This window comes from Xiphophorus hellerii, chromosome 11 (genome assembly GCF_003331165.1).
Source record: "Xiphophorus hellerii strain 12219 chromosome 11, Xiphophorus_hellerii-4.1, whole genome shotgun sequence".
NCBI classification, from domain to species: Eukaryota; Metazoa; Chordata; class Actinopteri; order Cyprinodontiformes; family Poeciliidae; genus Xiphophorus; species Xiphophorus hellerii.
The window spans coordinates 17,449,714-17,470,677 of NC_045682.1; the positions used below are offsets into that span (position 1 = coordinate 17,449,714).

The 20,964-nt window shown below is 37.1% G+C and overlaps 3 protein-coding genes across 3 annotated transcripts in view; 1 reads left to right on the plus strand and 2 right to left on the minus strand.

The window, feature by feature from the left end:
• Positions 1–330: 330 nt before the first annotated feature.
• Positions 331–11,091, minus strand: stip1 (stress-induced phosphoprotein 1). The gene is made up of 14 exons (XM_032575848.1): positions 10,984–11,091; positions 7,337–7,546; positions 7,114–7,255; positions 6,186–6,327; positions 5,904–6,066; positions 5,692–5,818; positions 5,385–5,487; positions 4,351–4,471; positions 4,142–4,238; positions 3,384–3,508; positions 3,258–3,294; positions 3,065–3,168; positions 2,123–2,295; positions 331–2,040 (listed from the first exon to the last, which is right to left on the minus strand). The coding sequence occupies exons 1-14, from the start codon at positions 11,089–11,091 to the stop codon at positions 1,968–1,970; spliced, it is 1,725 nt and encodes a 574-aa protein (XP_032431739.1). The 3' UTR covers positions 331–1,967.
• Positions 11,092–13,698: 2,607 nt separating this feature from the next.
• spata22 (spermatogenesis associated 22) lies at positions 13,699–17,440 on the plus strand. The gene is made up of 7 exons (XM_032577202.1): positions 13,699–13,738; positions 14,026–14,163; positions 14,295–14,478; positions 14,816–15,188; positions 15,271–15,394; positions 15,485–15,582; positions 16,012–17,440. The coding sequence occupies exons 1-7, from the start codon at positions 13,699–13,701 to the stop codon at positions 16,201–16,203; spliced, it is 1,149 nt and encodes a 382-aa protein (XP_032433093.1). The 3' UTR covers positions 16,204–17,440.
• lhfpl7 (LHFPL tetraspan subfamily member 7) overlaps positions 16,906–20,964 on the minus strand; it is a 131,237-nt gene continuing 127,178 nt past the window's right edge. Inside the window, exon 3 of the mRNA XM_032577203.1 lies at positions 16,906–18,986. Within this exon, the coding sequence (XP_032433094.1) occupies positions 18,760–18,986 (227 nt within the window). The 3' untranslated portion in view covers positions 16,906–18,759. The remainder of the gene's footprint in view (positions 18,987–20,964) is intronic.

Sequence of the window (20,964 nt, forward strand, 5' to 3'; positions counted from 1 at the left end):
TTTTGTTGTACTTCAACTGATGGTTTCCAATTCATTTTCCATTTCCTATTTCCTGTTTGGAAATGTATTTACATAAAATGGGGGAAGTGGATTAATATAAGACAGTAACAATGGCATGTTTTATTGCCAACTTATCAAAAAGAAAACATCTGGTTTTTACCATAAATGCGCATCATGTTATGTACATGGATATGCTTTAAAAAGCAGACAAAATGTAGGTTTAAAACCCCCAATTGTACATTTCTGTGTATTGTAAGACATACTTTATACTATACTGATGTTTTTCATGCGAGATTTTTAAGAAGAAGAAAAAAAAGCCACAACTGCCAGTTAACATACATTCAGATAATCTGTATTTTAGTTTACAGCTAATTTCCAATAGTACATGACTTTCCTGGGACTAATACAATTGTTGCATGTGGTTTATTACAAAATAAGGACCAGACGGGGGAGAATAAACAAATCCTGATATCTGCAGTCCACAATAACAGAAAACTGCAGAGAAATGCCCCTAGAGTGACAATGCAAAGACAAAACATATGAATCCCACTCTGAAACGGTGGCACAAATACACAGCGAAACTTGAGACGTTGAGGTATCCAAAGCCACACGTGGCAAACTCATCCATTGTAATATAAACATGTATTTATGCTTCAGCGGTCGAAGTCAAGCCGACTGAACCATGAAGAAACCGGTCGCTAACGTCTGCGAGGCGAAGCATTAAGAACAGATTGGGCAAACTTCAAGAACTACTTTTCCTGGTGTAATTCTCTCTTAAACTACCAGCAGGTTGTGCCAAAACTCTATTAAAACGCACCGGAGGCTACAATACAGAATCAATCAATAGATGTTTTCAGTAGGTGAGTCTTTGTGATGAACCGTTTAGTCAACATAAAATAAAAAGAAATTCTAAAAGTCTGCAGGTCAAGTATTTTGTGAAAAAATATCTCAAACCTGTTTTTTTTTTTAAAAAAGAAAAATGTAATGATACATTAGCAAGCTCTCTGAAGCCCTTTGTTTTGGGTTTAGTATAACTGACAAGATGAGAAACAGATGTTTAGATGAAGAAATGTAGGGAATCCCTTCATTTCCTGTTGGAATTAGAAATACCGTCCTATCAATTAAACTGCAGCAACTACGATAAACATTTTCTACCATTTGTCACATTTGAAAGCTCAAATAATACAAGGTTAACCAATGAGATTAAGCTATGATCCTGCAGGAAAATCCATTCCTTGTGTTCCCAATATGCTCAGATATTAGTCAGTGCAGCAGAAAAAAAAAAAATTGTCAGACAGGAAGAGCTACAAATTTAAAGTCCAAGGTTACTTGACAAACTGCAGTAGCTGACATTTCAATGTGTTTTAAGCAGATTTACACTTTGAATGAGGAACAGGGTGGATTCAGAGTTTCATAATATCTGTCAAAGCATGACAAAAAGAGGAAACGGAGGAAAATAAAGCTAATGAACCAGGATTACACCACACTCTTCATGAACTTGCATGTCAAATCAATAAGAAATGTTTAAAACTTACATTTCAAGCATGAACCAGCATGGACACAGTAAAAACAGCTTCTGGCGTAGATTTCCCCTTCAAACACCGAGCATAGTGTCGTACTGCATTGTGATGTTTATTGATGTCTCACAGCATCTTTACATGTGAATTTGCTTCTTTTTTCTTTTTAAGTTGATGTTGTCTGGAGTGCTGAAGTTTTCCAGAGTATATTAATAGATGCTTTTTTTCTCTGCTTCCCAACACAATGTCAAAGTTGTGAACACGAATAAAAAAAAAAGGTAAAGAAAAAATAATAATAATAATACAGACAAATGTCCCAGTCAGGCCGAGGGAACTATAATCTTGAATTTAAAAGGCAAGAAAGATCAGATGTATCATTTTTAGAAGAATCTGCATTTGGTTCCACTGGTGTCTTAGAACTTCTTTACATACATGGATACTGGTTCCACATCAGCGGATGGCTATCAGTCCAACATCGATGAGTTTCTGTATCTTCTGAGCGATGACCGGATTCTTTAAGTGGCTGCGAGAAACAGAGGAAACAATAATCAGATCAAGTATTTCTGGAGATGTGCGGGTCGTGCGCCGTCAGCCTGCAGACGTACTCGCTGAGTGCCTGCGGGTCCTTCTGCATCTGTTCGAGGATCATGCGCATGGCTGGGTCGGACATGATCTGCTGGACCTCCGGGTCGGCCATGGCTCTTTTCTTCACCTCCTCTGGGCTGTCGTTCCTCATGGTTTGGCTGACCATGCAGCGCTGCATGCCTTCTGTGGCTTCCTACATGTCAACAGAGCAGGGGACGGTTAAAGGGATGACTTATTATGTACAGACATTCACATAAACCTGCACAAATCTGCCCGGCTGTTGTTTTAAACATGCCAAACCCACAGGGGGCAGTGGAGCGCAAAGCTTAAACCCGTCAGCCAATCGGAATCCTTCAAAAACAACGATGACTTCCTGTTAGGAATTAAATATGGCACCAGGAGGTTCATTTGTGTGGACAGTTAGGTAGAACTTATTTTAGATAGTGTATTACAATATAAAGGTAAGAAAATATAAGATTGGGAATTGTGTCAAAGCAAGTATGTGGATATTTTGGCATATTATTTGTTAAAGGCAGTAATGTGCAAAACCCCAATTCTGTTTTCCTATGGACACATGCAACACAAATTCAGAGTTCTCTCAAATATCACTTTGGTAGGAGTTTTTATAAATAATCGTGTTTTGTGGTATAAAACTGATTAACAGCTACGACGCGTCAGTCTTAAGCTAACAGAACTATCCTACAGGGAGGAGAAATAATATGGACCAATATAATCTGGGAAGAAGGGTGGAGCTTGAGGAGGAATAATTTGACTTCCAATTGTTTCAATAATCCTCCAGAAAGGTATTGGCAATGTTAGATAAAATTATTCTCTAGCATCAAACATTGGATGTTTAAAAACACCTGAATACTCCAAACTTCACTTTAAAGGTTGTTCACACACTTGGTGTTTTTAAGAAACCACTTGAATCACTTACAGCTTTTATGGTGTATGGAAAATACCTTTGAGGATGAATCCAGCTCTAATGCCTTCTGGTACGCATCCATGGCTTTGGAAAAGTCTTTCATGGCCTCCAATGCAGCTCCCTTGCGTGTGTAGCCTTTAACTATGAGCAAATTCATTTTAATAGTTAGAAAAATCCCTGCTTACACTTTATACAGACATTATTTTTAGCTCATCACTCAAAATACTTACTGAAATTGGGCTCAAGTTTGATGCATTCTTCACAATCCTGATGGGGAAGAAAAGAAAAATCAAATGTAAGCTCAGAGTGGAATAAACCAAATTGTGTTCAGATGTGCGTTTAGCGTAATGGTGTACCTTCAGGGCAAGCTGGAACTCCAGAAGCTTTGTGTAGCAGGCAGCTCTGTTACTGTACAGTTTGGCATCATTGGGGTTTCTCTTAATGGCCTCAGTGTAATGTTTCATGGCTAAGGGATAGTCTCCTGATAGAAAGGAAATAAACGGCATCAACTTTAGCCAGCATTGTAGCTCCGTAATCAAGAAAACTTATACAAACAGGGTTTTGCAAGGTTCACAAACTCAAAATTAAGACCATTATAAATTAAATTTAAAACTTGTATCATAGCAGAAATGTGCAAAAGAGCCCACATAGTGCCAAGCTTTACACGAACGGAATGAATCAAATGGGTTGCCCACAGAACTGATAAAATGGTGAAGATGAACGTCATCCAGCCAACCAGCGAGCTAGAGAGAAAAACTAGCTAACTAGGAAGAGTTAAGTAATTTTCTCATTCCTCCATTTTGTCAGCAAGAACCAGAACCAATGGTTCCTGTGAATATAACTGCTAATATCCCCTTGCTAGCTGGCAATATAGTCTTGCTAACTGTGTTTGCTAATATACCCTTGCTAGGTACCAGCAACCTCAAGCGACTCAAAAGTCCCATGAGACTGAATAGTTCTGCCACCACAATATCTTAGACTTGACATAACATATTTAAGGCCAACTTACATTATTTTTTAATTAACTTAAGACATTTCAAGAGCTTCATTTTAGATATATGAATTTAAGACTTTAAGGGTGCACAGACATCCTGATGTAGGCCACTTTACAAACCTTTCTGGAAGGCATCATTGCCCTTGTTCTTCTCTTCAAGCGCCAGCTCTGGGTTGATATAGGCTAGTTTTTCTTGCTCCTTTAAAATCTTCTCTGCCTGCATTAAGTGAAGTGAAAGTAAGTGAAATTTTAAGGCAGTGCTTACTAGAAATTGCCCACTTCTCATATGGTTAATTTAGATTTTTAAAGCTTCCCACAATCTACTGCACCTGTTGACATTTCTTCAACACATCAGGAGTCCGGTGCTCAGTCAAACTCTTGTTAAAGTATTGGATAGCTTCTTTGTATTTCTCTTGTTTAAAGTATGAGTTGCCGATTCGAGCCAGGGCCCTGCAAACAGAAGGAAGGATGTGTACTGATGGATCAGACATCTCAGAAAACTACAAGGGCATCCTAAAGTTAGAATATTGTGAAAAGGTTTAATATTTGGTCACTGGTTTCAGAGAGTAAAATCCATCCCACATAGCTTCATTACACAGAGTGAAATATTTCACCGATATAGTTTACAGATAATAAAAACTCAAAATTCAGTGTTAAAGGAAATTCAGTGCTACTCCCTAGTCAGGTAATTATGATGCATGGTTCCTACCAAACTTTATCCTTCCACTCAACCTTCTATCACTATCCAGCACTCTGAACAGTAGTTATCTTTTGTGCATTTGGCTGGACAGTTGTCTCCAATCCAGCTCGCAAGAGTTACTTGACTCTTGCTAGCTGGCTGTCCAGTCAGGTATCTTTATAGACCATTTACAGGCTCAGGAAACCTTTGCTGGTGTTATCAGATAATAAACTCATTAGGGTGTGTCAACATGAGGCCCCTATATTATTTTTTCACAAAATTCATTCAAACCTTTAGACACCCTAATTTTCTTTTATTTTTATCTATAAGCTATAATCAGCAAAATCCCAAAAATTAAAGGCTTGAAATGTTTCACTATGTGTAATGAAGCTATTGAAAGTATGAGGTTCCCTTTCTGAATTGTACAACAAAAGGTATTAATTTTTTTCCACAATATTAATTTTCTTTTAAATTAACTTGGGTAAAAAACTAATGAAATGCATTGAAATTTGTTGTTGAAATGTAATGTGACGAATTTAAAAGTCTATACTTATGGAAGACATTGATGAAGTTCATCTTAAAGCATTTCTATTAATACTTTTATGCAGTTATTTTTGTCATGTTTGGACCATCGATGCACCAAGATGCTCTTTACCTTGTAGAATAAACAAACGAAGAACTTACTTTGCTATTTGTCTGTAATCTTCTCTGTTTTCTCGGCCGACATCAATGGCCTTCTCACACAGCTCTCTACACTTTTCAAAGTCTCCCATCTCAAAATAGACAGCTGGGAAGAAAATGTTTGAGACAAACTTTAAGAAAAAGAAAAAAAAGCCAAAGGTAGACAGCTGAATTAATTTTAAATTACTGTAAGCTTGCATCAACATGACTTTTTTTTTTTTTTTACTTTTTTGCATCAGGAAACAGATATTTTTAAATAGTTTGTTCAAATGTGAGTATATTAAGAACCAATATGTCTGAGTGTACAAACCTGCTTGATTAGACATGTATGTCATGTTGGTCGGGTCGTGCTGAAGTGCCTGATCATAATGTTTCAGTGCCTTTTCAAAGTCTTTATTCTTGTATGCAGCATTCCCCAGTTCCTTTTCCTTCAAAGCCTGGAAAGCAGAAGAATAACAAATGTCACAACCAGGAATCATTAGAAGGAAAGATGGAAGAGGGATTCACTTTTAGCTCATTCACCATCTTTTTGTTTTCAGGGAGATTTTCCTCCTTGGGAGGAGGTGCTGGGGTCTCTTTGGGTTTGGGAGGAGAGGGGGCGGGTTCCTCTTCCTCCTCCATCTCTGATAGGTTCAACCCCAGGAGAACAGAAAGAGTCGTCATTACTCTTGGATCCTGCAGCTTCCTGCAAGAGCGATGAGAAACAGATTTATTTGAGTTCCTAAATTTACACAGTGCTGGACTTTCAGACAAAGAGTGAAAATTTCCTAAGATCGCCAAGGCTTTTTGTCTTAAGCTACGTACGTGCCAAGCTCCGACGGTTTGTTCCTGAGCTGCTCCAGCAGTTCTCTGTAGCTGGGATCCGTTAGAAGCTCACGGGTCCGATGATCGTTCTCAAGCTTCTGATACAAGTTGGGTATTGCAAAGGGATTCATCATTGATTTCTCTGGTGAAGGACAAGATTACTTTATGAGACAACAAATAAGGAATCCTCCACAGACGGTAAAGAGTTAAGCTCGTTAGCTGGATCCGCTACATCAACATCTATAATGACCATTTTGTGAATGACTTTTTAAAATAAATTTTTATTCTACTTTTTTTAAGTAGAATAAAAATCTGATGTGCTTGAAGCATGTTCTTTGATATAGAAGGGAATAATTTCTTCATTTTCATCTTGGTTCAAAGCTGCTAAATCTTAAGTGTTTTTGGTTTTGTTTCTAGTGCAAATATCTTAGTACACTTGGAATAAGACAAAACTGATTTACAACTAACTTTTCAGCAAGGTATTGGCGCTTGTTTTAAGTGAATCATCCTTTGATATTAATGGAAAAGTACTAGTTCCACTGGCAGATTATTTCACTTAGTCTTGTTATAAGTAAAATAGCCTGCCAGTGTACTTTTTAATACTTTTTTAAAAACCAATATTAAGGAATAACTGACATAAAACAACTTTCTGAAAAGTTACTTGTAAGTATAGTTTTGTCTTATATCATATGCACCAAGACATTTGCACTAGAAACCGGACCAAAAAAATACTCTTAAGAATTTGTGTTTTTCAAGATCGTGAAACAATCTGCAGCATATTTTTTCCCTCTTATGTGGTAGTCTTTAGGAAAAAAATGGACTCAAAATCAAAGAAATCCTGATCGGCACATGCCAAATAAAACTGACTGTAGTGTTTATATCGGTGTATCTTTTTGTATAACCGAACTAAACAGTCATGCTTTTGTACCTGCAAGCCGAGCTTCGATATTCTGCAAACCCTCCTTCAGCTGCTGGTTGTTGGGCTCTTTGCGGAGCCCCTCCTGGTACGTCACTCTGGCCTCCTCTAGCCGGCCGAGAAACTCCAGAGCGGCAGCTTTGCGGGAGTACCCCTGCAGGAAACGTTGGAGGGTTTGAAATCAATTTCTTTCCTTCCGATTCCTCAAATCGTAGCAAGACACGAGAACTCTCACCTTGCCCCAGTCAGGCTTGATCTTGATGGTCTGAACGGCGTCCTGGAGAGCGTTCTCATAGTTGCCCTTTTTGGCGTAGGCAGCAGAGCGGTTGCTGAACAGCACATGGTTTGATGGATCCAGAGCCAAGGCCTCGGTGTAGCAACGGACAGCTTCGTCGATGTTTCCCGCACTCAGCGCCTTGTTGCCCTGGTCTTTCAATGCTGACACCTAGAATTCACACGTTTACTAAATGTTAGCACATACAGAAAGCCCAGTAGGAGCCAAATGCAACTTTTGACAGCTGCTACCCACAGATCTGAAAAAAGAACAGCTGTTTGTGCTGAGCTGCTGATACAGGAACGTATTCATTGTGCTTAATACACATTCTACAGGAGTAGAATAATAATAATAATTAAGGAGATTGCAACAAGACTTTAATGTAATTTGGAGGGAATATAAATGTGATAAATAGCTTAAGAACTGCATGTAGACCTCTTTAAAAAGAACTGGCATACATTATAGATTTGATGGATTCGCTTTGATGTTTAACCAACAACTTATCCCGTCTTAACAGTAATAACACTAAAGAACATGAGAAAGTGATAAAGCAGTATTGGTCCACACTACTTCGACCAGAGAAGTCCAGCTCCAGACCCAGAGGACTGATTTTGATCAATATTACCTTAAAACTCACTAAATGGATCCCAGCATCTAAATCTTCAAAATAATTCATAAAAGTCACTACTCAGGATGGGCGTGGCTATTTGTTGTTGTTTTTTATCCCCCACAAGCATCGTCTGAAAAATTGTTTTCTGAGCTTTGTGTTGATGCTTTAATTGTTCTAAGCACTAAAAAAAACTTGAAAAAGGACAGAACTGAAGTTTGTTTTGCAAATATCTTCAAATAAATCCATCCATAAAACTCTAAAGTACTTACTACTTTTTTTTTTTTTTTTTTTCAAAAAGCTGCTAATATACCTCATAAAACCATTCCAAGTCATAAGCAGATACTTTCAGTGAGTCTGTGGTTGTAACTGTACTGGCCATCACCTTGAATATTTCTTCAATGTTAGCAGCATAACTATGGCAATACTCTGAACAATAGATCAGTAAAGGTATTTTAAAAAAAAATCAGCCATGTGTTTTTCAAGTACCTACAGTTGAAAGAAAAATTGCACTAAAAGGACAACTTTTATTTTCTTCAAATTCAGAAGTTTGCATCCACTATGTTTGTACACTATTGTACTATTACAATAATAATAATAATAATAATAATTGCACAAATCAAAAGAAATCAGCAGAGCTGTCAGTAAAAGCATCCACAACTCTGGGTCACAATTTCAATACACCTCAAGGTGCCATGTTAATCTATTCAAACATTTATATGCAAATACAAGGGAATGTCCAACCCTTATACTGGAAGATGAGTTCAATGTCCCAAAGGTCTTTTGGTGTGAAATGTATGAATCGATCTCAGAACAAAAGCAAATGACTGTGTGAAGACGTTAGCCGAAGCTAGCAAGAGATGATGAAACAAGTCCTGAGAGCTGAAAGGCCACTTAGCCACGAAGAAGCTATTATTACAAGAGCAACATTAAGAGATTGCAGTTTGCAAATGCACTAAAGGACAAATGTCTTAGTGTTGGGAGACATGCTCTGCTGTCTGATGATAATAACATTTAAGTGTTTGGTCGTAATGTCCTTTGTTAGACTGGACAGGAAACAGGGAAAGCTATGAGCAGTAGCATCATGTTGTGATGTAGGAGGAATAGGTGCACTTCACAGATAGACTGTATCAAGAAGAAAGATCATTATTTGTAAATATTGGGCTATTTAAAATTGTTCATGTCTTTCAGCTTTGTCTCTAACCAAACTTCTTATTTAAAAATATATATATATATTACAACTGGCTAGATCTGGCATTTAGGCAAAGAAACAACTTGGGCTATAGTATCTTAATGTCTTTACTAGTACATTATAATGCCCTTCTAATACAAGCATCATTAAATATATTGCTGACATAGAAAGCTTGAATGCCTGGCACTTATAATTAGAAGTCCAAATACCACAATCCAAGCAGTTCTTGCACACATAATACTATGATCACATTAAATTTGCAATATATTGTGAAACACAAGAGGACAAAGCTCTGATCCCAGCCTCAGAAAATTTGTGGGCCGAGTTGAAAATATTTGTGCAAGCAAGGCACCCTACAAATGTCAGTTGTTAAAATAGAAATGGGCAAAAACTACACCAAATTACTGTGAGAAGTCTGTGGGATGGTATCCAAAATGTTGCCCTAACTGATCTAAAACAAAGAAGAAAAAACTGATTAAAGAAAAACTTAGTCTGAATTACTGCGAGAAAAAAAGAAAAGGTATTTTATAAAATGTTTATAAAGCTCAACTGTACTTCACCTTGTGTATGCTATTTCTAGTCATTAAAAAAAACTATAATATTTTATCTTAATTTCTCAAACTACTTAGTTTAAAAAGGAATACAATGAAAACGCATGTTATGGCCTAAAGTATAACACAAATATTTCAAGTAATAACTGTAACATTTAAAGAAGATTTATTGAGAGCAACAAGCAGCACACACAGCAAATTAAACATAGCCTTATGGCTTCTAGGCTAGGTCAATTTTATTTTCTATAACCTGTTAATATAAAACTTCATATTCTTGAGAATATACGCACTTTTATCCGTGCAGTGCGACTGTCTCAAGCTATGTGTACACTATGTTCCGTTATATACATCGAATACTAATTACAGAGCAACTCAATACTTTACTAACTACGGCGACCGTTCAAAACATGTGCCATCACCTGGAAACCTTTCGATTGAAAACTGGAAAGTTCGAGAGGCTACGACAGTCTCTGTCGGCGTGCGGCTGTAGCCATGACAGCGGCGCGGTGTGCTAGAATTATCCTCCGGTCTGAGCGTGAGCTCGTGCTGAAGCAAGTCCCAAAAAAACACTGCAGCACGTACCGCAAGAGAAACGTTTAAACAGACAGTGCCACTCTTCCTCAATAAACAAATGAATGAAACAAGTCCAATAAAATCCATATCCTTCAATGAACTTAAGTCCTCGCGGTGTGAGCTCCATTAGCTGTCGCGCAAAGGTTAGCTAACTCTAGTTTCACTGAGACGCTTCACCGTTAAGGATATTGAAGTAATTGAAGCACTACTTTGAAACGATAAAGTAATAGCCCTGAAACCAGAAGCAGTTTTATTGGGACATCCTGCGACACTGCGAACTAATATAACGAGCTAGCGTAACGTTTAGCCAAGACTGATTTATCTCTACGAGGTTAGCTGCAAACAGAAGGCTGATCAGTTTTTGGTTAACTGATCAGCCTTCTGTTCGTATTTACCAATTGTAAATACATGACGTAATTTCACTGTTAACAGTTTCCAACATATTTCGTATTTTCTAACGGCTTAGAAAAGCCCACTCTCCAATCTAAATGGCTGCAGTGAATGACGCTAAGCTAACAAGCTAAGAAACGCTGAAATCTCTCAACGCTAAAGCTAACTGACGACGCTAATCTACAATATGTTGTTGGTAAATGTTGCGAATTGAGCTTAAACGAAATACGCTAAAAGATTTGGTTTAAACGCCGAAGCTAACAACAGACAAGGAAATAAGTTAAGGGACACTTACTTTCTCCATGGTGCACGCATGCGATTCTTTCCAGAAACTACTTCGGACCAGCGCCTCCCCCTGAACAATGTGTGCAAGTTGCCAGTTTGGGATTTTGAAAATCTGCATTCTGTGCGTGGGGCAGAGCCACAGCACCAATATAAGCTCTACTATCTGAAACTTCCAGAAGTCAGGGGGGAAATTATACTTAAAGCTGTCCTGCTCAAGATATGTTGTTTTTTTCCTCCAGATTCTCCATGTTGTGTGATTCATTACATGTCATAATATTGCAGATCAACAAACCTTCGTAGAAACTTGCATACTAAAAAATAAACCTGTGATTTTGTGGATCAAATAATCATCTAATAATGTGATTAAATAAACTTGCACACATTAATAAAATAATAACCGATGCGGTTTTTTTTACAATTGGAAAAAGATTGTCCTTTTTAAACGAAGGTAAAAGATAAGTTGTTGTTTTACGTGGCTAAAGCCATCGCAGCCGATAAGGTCGTCACGTCTAAAAACCTTTAAAAAATATGGCATGTCTCTACACAAAATGTTTTAAAGGAAAAAACAAAACAAAATGATCTGATTCATTCTAATTCTATTCAGAAACTTTTCTTTATCCTAAAGCACATGTGTCAAACTGCAGTTCTGTCCTGCAGTTTTTAGATGTGCCACAGGTACAAAACACTGGAATGAAATGGCTTAATAACCTCCTCCTTGTGTAGATCAGTTCTCCAGAGCCTTAATTACCTAATTATTCTATTCAGGTGTGGTGCAGCAGAGGCTCATCTAATGCTATTAGTAGACCGGATCTTTTATTAGAAATTCAGTTAATAACATATAGAATTCAAGCAATGGGGTTATTAGTTATATTTACATGGATACCTTCACATATAGGAATAAGAGGGAATGAGTTGGCTGATAAATATGCGAAACTAGCTTCAAAATATAGTGATATTGATATATTAGTTCCATTTAGTAGAGAAGAAATCAAATCTATTATTAAACAAAAGGTTAAGGAAAGGTGGCAGAGACAGTGGGAGGAAGATAGAAATGGTAGATGGCTGTACAGTATTCAAAGAAAAGTTGGTGCAATGAGGAGAACGGGACGAAATAGAAAAGAGGAAACAGTTATATCTAGGTTGCGTTTTGGGCATACAAGGTTAAACAGTAATTTATTTAAAATAGGAAAACATCAAACTGGAAGTTGTGATTTTTGTGGTCAAGAAGAGACAGTAAAACATGTTTTGTTGTTCTGTACCAAATATTCTGTTGAGAGAAGGAAATTAGTTTGCCGGTTACAAGAAAATAAATTACAGTTAAATTTACAAGATATTTTGGGAAAAATTTCTACTTCTAAAGATACAAGTTATTTAATTAATTATCTTAAGAAAACAAAATTGATAGAAAAGATTTAAGTGTTGTTATTTTATTATTATTATTATTATTATTATTATTATTTTTTTGTTTGTTTTGTTTTTTTTTTTTTGTTTTGTTTGTTTTGTTTTGTTTTGAGGGGGGTGTATATAGTTAGCGTCCCGATCCACACTCCATTCCAGTAGATGGCGGTAATGCACATCTAAAAGTTGCTTGCCAACCGCCATAAAAAAGGAAAAGAAGAAGAAGAAGAGGCTCATCTAAACGTTGCAGGACGCCTGGAGTTTGACAACCCTGCAAAGTGAAATTAAATGTTTAAGTTATTCTAGTAACGTAAAAGTCGTTTCAGATGGTGATACATTTCCCTATGCTCCAAACAGTGGAGAAAACTCTTGTCACTTGAACTGTCGATGGTATCTCAGGAAACAAATTTCAGACCATAGAACATAATAAAACTTTATTGCCGTTTTGAATACATAACCTTTTCAAATCTGTGGGCCCACACTTGCTTGTGGCATCCAGAATTCTCAAAAACTATGCATTGTATTAATCTCTCAAATATCTAAACTAATTTAAACTCAAGGTCTCTGTAACCCATATCACTTATGTAAACATTTATAGAAAGCTTCGTCTTAAAAGTACATTTTGTCCATCAAAACAGTGAAAAGTAATACAAGTTTGTTTGAAAGGATCTCATAAAAGAAAACATAATTCACAATGAATAAATACCATAGCATCAAAACATTTTACAATGTCATTTGAACCAATAGTTTCCCTGGTGGAGGCCACTTGTAATCGATATGAAAGGTAACAATGTGCAAAAATATGCTTCTGAAATTGCCAGGATCCTAATTAGCTGTATTAAGAAGTCCCGAGCTTACATGCGGATCGTGAACGCATCATTACTGGTGGCGCGTGAACCAGTGGCGCTTTCCTCTTTCCAAGGTACTGAACTGAAAAATAAACTGCGTCATTATCTCCTCGGTTGCCTTGCAAACTTTAGGTAAGAAGACCAAGTTGTATGTACACTAATTTCTTAAAACGATAAAGGATAATAAAAGTAAACCGTTGCTACATTTCACATCCGTTTCTAAGTTTAACAATCTTGCCAATGCAATTTGCTAGCATAACGTATAGCTCACGGTAATAATGTTACAGTAAATCTTTGATGAACTTGTAGAAAGCTTAAAAACTGGGTAACTGGTTACTTTTCCCATTGTGTTTGTAAGAGTAATGTCCAACACACACTAGATTTATCTTTAAATTAGTTTTTGCTGTATATTCCTTCTTGTTCTGCTAATATTGTCAGCATCCGCTAGCGGAAAGAACTGCGGGATTTTGTGACCAAACATGAGGAGACAGGAACAGCCGCTGGACCGACCAGCAACAGGTTTGTTAAAAAATATTTCATTAAAAAGAAAAAAAAAATGGTCGTAGTTATTGTTCCAGTATAGTTTGTATGTAACGTCTTTTTTTATTTATAGCCTATATATTTTTTTAAGTTTGTGTCAAATATGAAGAGATGTCATTTAACAAATTTTACTTGCATGTATTCTATGTTTGCTTTCTTATTCTGGAAAAAAATAAAAAATAGAGCAACTCCCTCCACCCCAATCCAATTGTTTTGGTAAAAATAAGTTAAAAAAAGAAAAGTGTTTTCTTTGCTTTCTCTGTTAGGCTACCTGCCTGTGTCACTCTTTAACCAGAGGAAGAGAAACAGAATTCCTCTGAAATCTGTTCCTGGTGAAAATGACTTCTTTTCCCCAAGTGAATACATGGCCAGTACCAGTTCAGCTGCTAGTGTAGGTCCCTCAGGTAATCACTCTTAAAGCCTGTAGTCACGCTTCTGTCACTAGGTGGCGACACATTCACAGAAAATGTTAACAATACCAGACTATCTTTGGGACTTTTTTAATCTCCTGGGATGTAATTGTGTGTCTTTTCAGCTACGTATGAATGTTACCAGGCCTCAGATTCTTCTCCTAGTGGTCCTCAAAGCCATCAGTGGAACAGAAAAGGTGTCCCAGAGTCTGCTAAACCCCAGCAGTATGGCAACAGACCTGCTCCTGGACCGTCTACAATGAGAACCTATGCACCCATAGCACATCCATACAAAGCTGAGACTAAGAGGTGCTTTTCAGTGACTCACTGACCATCAGAATCTCTTGTGAAAACTTTTATGACACAGCAACAATCAAAGTAAAATAAAACAGTCTGCTTTATGCTAATGCTATATTCAGAAATATTTTTAGCTGCATTGCGTTCATAGGAAAAGAATCCCAACAACTCATGTGGTTGTGAACAGTTCAAGTGTTTGAATAAAAGTGGGATAGTTCACAGAATGTTCAATGCAATAACTTATGACAAGCAAATAAAGGCAATTTGTTTTATTCAAAATAAGGAAACTTGCTTCTTTTTTTTCCACCTTTAATTAAATTACTAAAATATCATTATTGTGTTGCTTCAGCTCCATGACGGCCCAGTCCAGCAATCCAGCCGGACAATGGGTTTCGAGCTCCGGTGTTAGTCCCAGACATAGCCAAATTCAACATCCCTATGGCAACAAGAACACCCAAAGCAAGCCAGCACAGCATGCAGGGTTCTCTCAGACGGCCCAGCAGTCGTCCAACAAACAAACCTTCCCTGCACGTCAGTTTTCCCATCAGTCCAGACCTCTTCCTCCTCCTGAAGCTCCTCCACCCAGCGCGCTGCTTGCCCCAGCTGCACAGCAACCTAACAAGTCCTGGAAGTTTACTAACAGCTTTGAGCATCAAAAATCAAACTTTATTGCAAAAAAGAGTTCGAATCAACCTCCAACAGCTAAACCAACCAAAAATGAGGTAGAATGTTACATGTTCCGCATGTAACTTTCTTAAAATAATCATATACAGTGCGCTATTTTGATTGTTTTGCTGTTTTCAGAAGGAAAGTGTTCCAGCGAAGCAGCCTATGGAAAACTCCCTGAGGATCCTGACCACAGTTATTAATGGAATGAGACACTGGAGCCAGTTTAAAGATAAAATTCCTTACTTATTCGAGATATTTGGTTAGGGAATATGAAATTCCTTCTGCTTACTGCTCATTTGTGGTATTTCTAAACAACTTTAAATAGACAAGTTGTGACTTTTCCCCACAGCCACTCTGGACTCTGCAGTCACTCTGGGGCGCTACGGAGCCAAGAGCTTTCTACTGAGAGACGGGAAGGATGTGCTGCAGTGTGTCTTCTATGAAAATGTGAGTTTGAAATCAAATGTAAACAAGTGAGTCACAGTAGATTGTGTCTGTTCAAATATATATTTAGTTAAGCCACATTGAATAAGACGGTTGTGGTGCAATTTATTTGAACCAAATGATGTAAAAAAAATACATTTGCTTGCAAATATATTCATAGCTCTTGCTCTTTTTTAAAAACCGTTCATGTGACGAGCACAAAACTCAGTCTAGTAGTTATACAAATGTTTAGTGTTTAGCAACTTATTCCTGGATTTCAGATTTTTATTTGGAAAAGTTGATCATTTTCTTTTCATTTCACATAACATCTTAACATCTTCTCCCATCACATCAAACTCTAAAACCTTCAGACATAATAAACAGCACAATGAAATAGCCTTACTGTTTGCTTTTCGTTTTGTTTTGTTTTTTCCTCCATTTGATGTCCGTCAGGAGCAGCTGCTGCCGCGCCTCATTCGAGGTCAGGTCCATCGCTGCGTCGGCAACTACGACCGCAGCAGAGACGTCCTGATATGCGTGTCTGTTCGAGCCGGTCAGCCGTCAGAGCAGAGGAACGCTCTGGAAGCTGTCAAAGTGTCGGATGCAGAAATGAGAGCGCTGGTCAAGACACTCAGCGAAGTTTGAGCACAAAATGGTACAAAATACTGTTTGTCCAGCTTCTTGTGCAGATATCTTACTACACTTGAAATAAGATGAAACTAGCTTACAAGTAGCTTTTCAGCAAGACATAGGAGCTTGTTTTAAGGCAATTATTTTTAATATTGATTAAAATAAGAGTATTAGTTTGACTGGCAGATTTTTTTCACTCCTAAGATATTTTTCTTCCAGTGGAACTAGTACCATTTTACCAACATTAAGGTATTATTAACGTAAAACAAGCTCCTTCATATTGCTGAAAAGTTACTTGTAAGTCAGTTTAGTAGTTTTTAGACAAAAATACGTAAGAGTAAGATTAATTAAGACTGTGTGTTTTAGCAGTGCAGCGGCATCGGTCAGCATTTGAGATTTATAAGTACATTTCTATATGCTTGGTTTGTTGAAAAAGAAAGGTAGCTTTAACAAAAATATTGTTATTGTTTTTGTCATTTTCCCTTCAAGGTTGCAGCTTCCATACCTGTATTGTGTTAACATTTACATGTTCTCCTTTCCTGTTTCTATACTTTTCTGTGAACAAATATAACGGAAAGTAAAGCGTCTGTTTTTAGAAGTTATGAAATTCTTTTTATTACAAAGAAATGCCACAAAAACAACACACAAATTAATTCGGTTAAAACCTAAAACCAATCAGTTATCTGAAACTGAAAAATGGGGCAGTTAGGAATAAAGTGATATCAACAACAGTTAGTTTATTTACAGTCAAATTCCACAATGAAAAAAAAAAAATCAACATACTTTCTCTACAAAACACTTTTTTTTTTCACCAGTGCTGAGACTTTACACATAATTGTCCAACAAATAAGGGAATAAGTCCAACGTCGTTACCCCAGTCAAGCACAGTATGAGGTCCAGTACACTACTTACATTTCTAGTTCCCATTAGCTTTAAAATATGGCAACAAAGTCACATTAATCTTTCAATTTATGTCAGTACTGAAGCCCAAATTGGGAGTTATTTTAAGGTTTAGTCTGTTAGTAAAACTCTGATCAATAGCTGAATATGAATCTTCTTAAACACTCGCTGAAAATGGGGGTTGGGTTGGAAGAAATTGGCAGTGAACGGGAAGTTAATTGTGAATATTTTGTACCAGAACTTCAAAAGCGGAAACTGGATCATATTTCACACATCATTTTGATCGTGTGCCAGCTTAAAAATATAAAATCCTCCTCTAGTCTTTTCACTGAATTCGTAAAAAAAAAAAAAATGGATTCAGAGAATTAATGTTAGCTGAGCGTTGTAGCCGCTCCGTGAAGCAGTTTGAGTGATTCACCTTTTCAATCATTTGCAGAAGCAGTTCAGGGGATAATTTAAAACGAGTGTGTCGCTTTCTACGCGGCTATTATCCTCAAGGATTCAAATACATCTTTTCTCTTTTCAGCATTTCTCCAAACTATGATCACACACTGCATGAAGTACATAAAAACACCTTACCACCGAGAGGAAAAATAGAAGAGAAAAAACACATCACATGACACAACGGAATCCTCAGTTTTCAGCAGAGAGAGATCAATACCTGATAACTGTATGAAACTTGTCTTTGTAATGTCAAAAGGCACAAGTTGGTCAGATCACATTGAAAATCTAGATCAGCTGTTCTACCATTAACAAAGCCCATCTTTTCATGCAGTTTTAGACACAATCCCTACATCTCCTGGCATTTTGCAACATTTTCTTTCCTGAATAAAAGTTTAGTATCGGGTGTCATAGGCAGAGAAAACAAGCACATCACACAAACAAATCTGGGGAAGAGGGTGACAAAAACACGCAGCGTGTTCAACATTTTTATTATTATTTTTTTGTCTTTTTCCTTTATCTTATAACAACACCCCTCGGAAACAACTACCTGTTATGACTTACTTCCTTTTAGGACAGGAAGCTGATCTTTAAATTGTCCATTCAGTGGACCACTGTGATCCTTTTCTTTGCGTGAGGAACTCAACTCAGTCTTTGAAAGCTGAACGTTGTTTTGACTCCCACTGGTTAATTCATGTCCCAAGAGAAGAGGGCAAAAGAAAATACCTTCCAAATATCAAAGTTCTTATTTTAAAGAGTTGTTTAGCACTTCAGAGTTCCCATGGATTTATTTACAATCGATTCATTTTAGAGACAACTCATTTAAGATTCAAATGCCTCTGTCTGTACAATTTCCTTTAAATCCTTGAACTGTCCTTATTGCCTCTTCGTCAAGCTTTCTTAGTAAAAAAAAAAAACTTGCACTGAAACATTGATGTGGCTGAAACCACAGAGCATCATGCTTCCATTCGGAATGTTATATGCTTTCATTCAATGAAAACAAAACAGAAAGTTCACTGTTTAAAAAGAATTTTAAATGACTTCAATTTGAGTTCGTAACATTACAGAAGCAGGAAGACAGCATCTTTTTTTCTATGTACGTGTTTGTGTTCAGCCTCAGCTGTCTCTGGGCAGAGCTTCTCCCAGGAACTTTGCTAGGCGTCTCCTTAGGACATCATGTCCCGGGACATATAAAGTGGTCAAGAGTAAAAGAGGAAAAACAAGACGGAACTATAACAGAGTGGGCAATGGGGTGGGGGACAGCTGCTCCTTCGGTGCATATTTGGCAAAAAAGGGCAAGAAGACGGTGAGCATGACTCCAACGATAGCCAGCATGTAGCCCCAGCCGATCTGGCACTCGCCGGCGTAGTAGATGTCAGCGTCTCCGCAGAAAGATCGGACCAGTGAGGAGTTAAGGCCAAAAGGGTACACCAGCAGACCAGTGGCCATGATGAACACTGCAAAGACAACAGAGGGGGAAAGGAAATGTTAGAATGTACTACAAAAGAGAGGAAGGGCTTCACACAAAATGTGTTTCAAGGATAAAAGATGTTGCTCCGTGAAATATTTTGGATCTACTTCTCTGTACTTTGCAGAAGTCCATGTGTTATAAGTAGTTTACATTTCTAAATACATCTAGATTTTGCATATTTAGTCTTAAATTAGTTTTGGTTAAGTGTTGCACTTAAACTTATGTTAAACTTATTGCTTCTTTTTAACAAATAAGCCACTTTCAACCAAAATTTGAAGCCCAACATTATTCATACTCTTAGTAGATTGGCAAGAAATGTGAGATTAACCAAGAAGTTTGCTTCTAATAAGAAATGAAACATAAAACAATGTAAAAGTAGTATCAAATTTTAAGAAAATTATTTATTTTCTTCTGAGAAATCAGTTGAAAAAAATCTTTATCAACTGCTGAGGAGCTTAATTGAAAGTTTCCACTGATAACATTCATCTTTTGTGGTTGGAAGACCTCCATGCCATCACACGAATCTGTAGCTCCCTGGGCAGATTCTGATATAATCCATCGTATGAATAATTTTGGTCTTAACAGTATGTTTAACAAATATAACTTATTAAGATATTAAGTTAACTTACTTGTGATAGCTCATGTAGGGTCTTACATTTTAAGAAATAATTACCTACATTTCTGTTTTAACTTTGTTAATGTACAAGAACTTTTATTCCCAAATGACTGTATGCAATATGACTAACTGTTATATCCACTAATGCCCACTTGGTGGCAGTAGATGGCTAGCTTAATTTGCCAGTAGCAGACAGATCTTTGGTGTTTTAACACCCAAAACAAAATTTTCACTGTTACCTAGATAACAAATAAATCTCAACCTACATTTTCAAACGTTTAAAAAAGTTTAAACGTTTAAAAAGCTGTTATTTCATTATATTGTGTCTTTTGGGGGTTTCTTTTTGTAAGTTAGTGAAGAAATTAACACAGCTGTTGTATAAATGAAACCTTTTTAACCAGTACTGTGATCCACTTCCTCAGACATTATCATCTGCACCCGCAGAGCCTGAGAGCAGCTCACGTTTTACAAACCGAGCCAAGTCTCCTGCTCCAAGCTGCCAAACATTTATTGACTGTGCTACAGACTGTCATGGATGTTCTTAGTTATCCTGAGAACAGGCTGGGTTTCCATTACATTTCTAAGTACTTTCAGAACTGAAGAGCTAATGTTACTGAAAAACTGTGAACTTATGATAGTGAGGAACTTAAAAAGAAACACTACAAAGATTTCTTTCATCACTCTATATTGATTTTGTCAGAGTTATTTCGTTCAAAGGTAGCAGCTTTAAGCTCTGGGAGACTGTATTCATGCAATAGCTGTAAGAGCATAGATGTATGAAGATTGAATCAATGGTTGCTGAGGACAGTAAACAGCTAGAGGTGATGCTCAAGGTACACTCCAGAAGCTTTGGGAACCATAGCTGGAGAAAAATGCGGGGAAGCATAAAAGTGGTATAAATCGATTAAGAACAAATATCTGTTGGGTGAGCTTTCAGTCTGTTGCAATATCTCTCAAAAACAGAGTTTCTTTTAGTAGCAGACTACTACTTGTTTTTTTAAAGGGTAGCAGCTCGGTAGACATTGTTTTTCAAGCACCACTCTACTAGTGTACATTTTAAAACATTAGTACAACAATTTGGACTTTTTCATTTGCAGCGTCAAGTCATAAAAATGTTAAAAAAAAAAAAAAGAGAAGAAAATCCATTGTCGCTACCTGGTGGGGTGAATGACGAGGTTTTGTTTGTTTATGCAAACAAACAAAACCCAAGAAATTGGAATCTCAGGAAGGTTTGGGGTTTCTCAAAATCCAATATGGCCGACTCACACATAAAACGCAGTTTTCTCGAATTTTTGACTCATTGTTTCTCAATAAACCTTATGCTTAACTATATAACATTTAGTAAAAA

Coding starts and splice junctions, on each gene's coding strand:
- stip1 (XM_032575848.1), bottom strand. CDS start 11,091: ATGCAGATTTTCAAAATCCCAAACTGGCAACTTGCACACATTGTTCAG. Junction 7,547..10,983: donor ATGCGTGCACCATGGAGAAA/GTAAGTGTCCCT, acceptor TGTGAATTCTAG/GTGTCAGCATTGAAAGACCA. Junction 6,328..7,113: donor TATCGAAGCTCGGCTTGCAG/GTACAAAAGCAT, acceptor GTCCTTCACCAG/AGAAATCAATGATGAATCCC.
- spata22 (XM_032577202.1), top strand. CDS start 13,699: ATGAGGAGACAGGAACAGCCGCTGGACCGACCAGCAACAG. Junction 13,739..14,025: donor GCTGGACCGACCAGCAACAG/GTTTGTTAAAAA, acceptor TTTCTCTGTTAG/GCTACCTGCCTGTGTCACTC. Junction 15,583..16,011: donor AGTGTGTCTTCTATGAAAAT/GTGAGTTTGAAA, acceptor GATGTCCGTCAG/GAGCAGCTGCTGCCGCGCCT.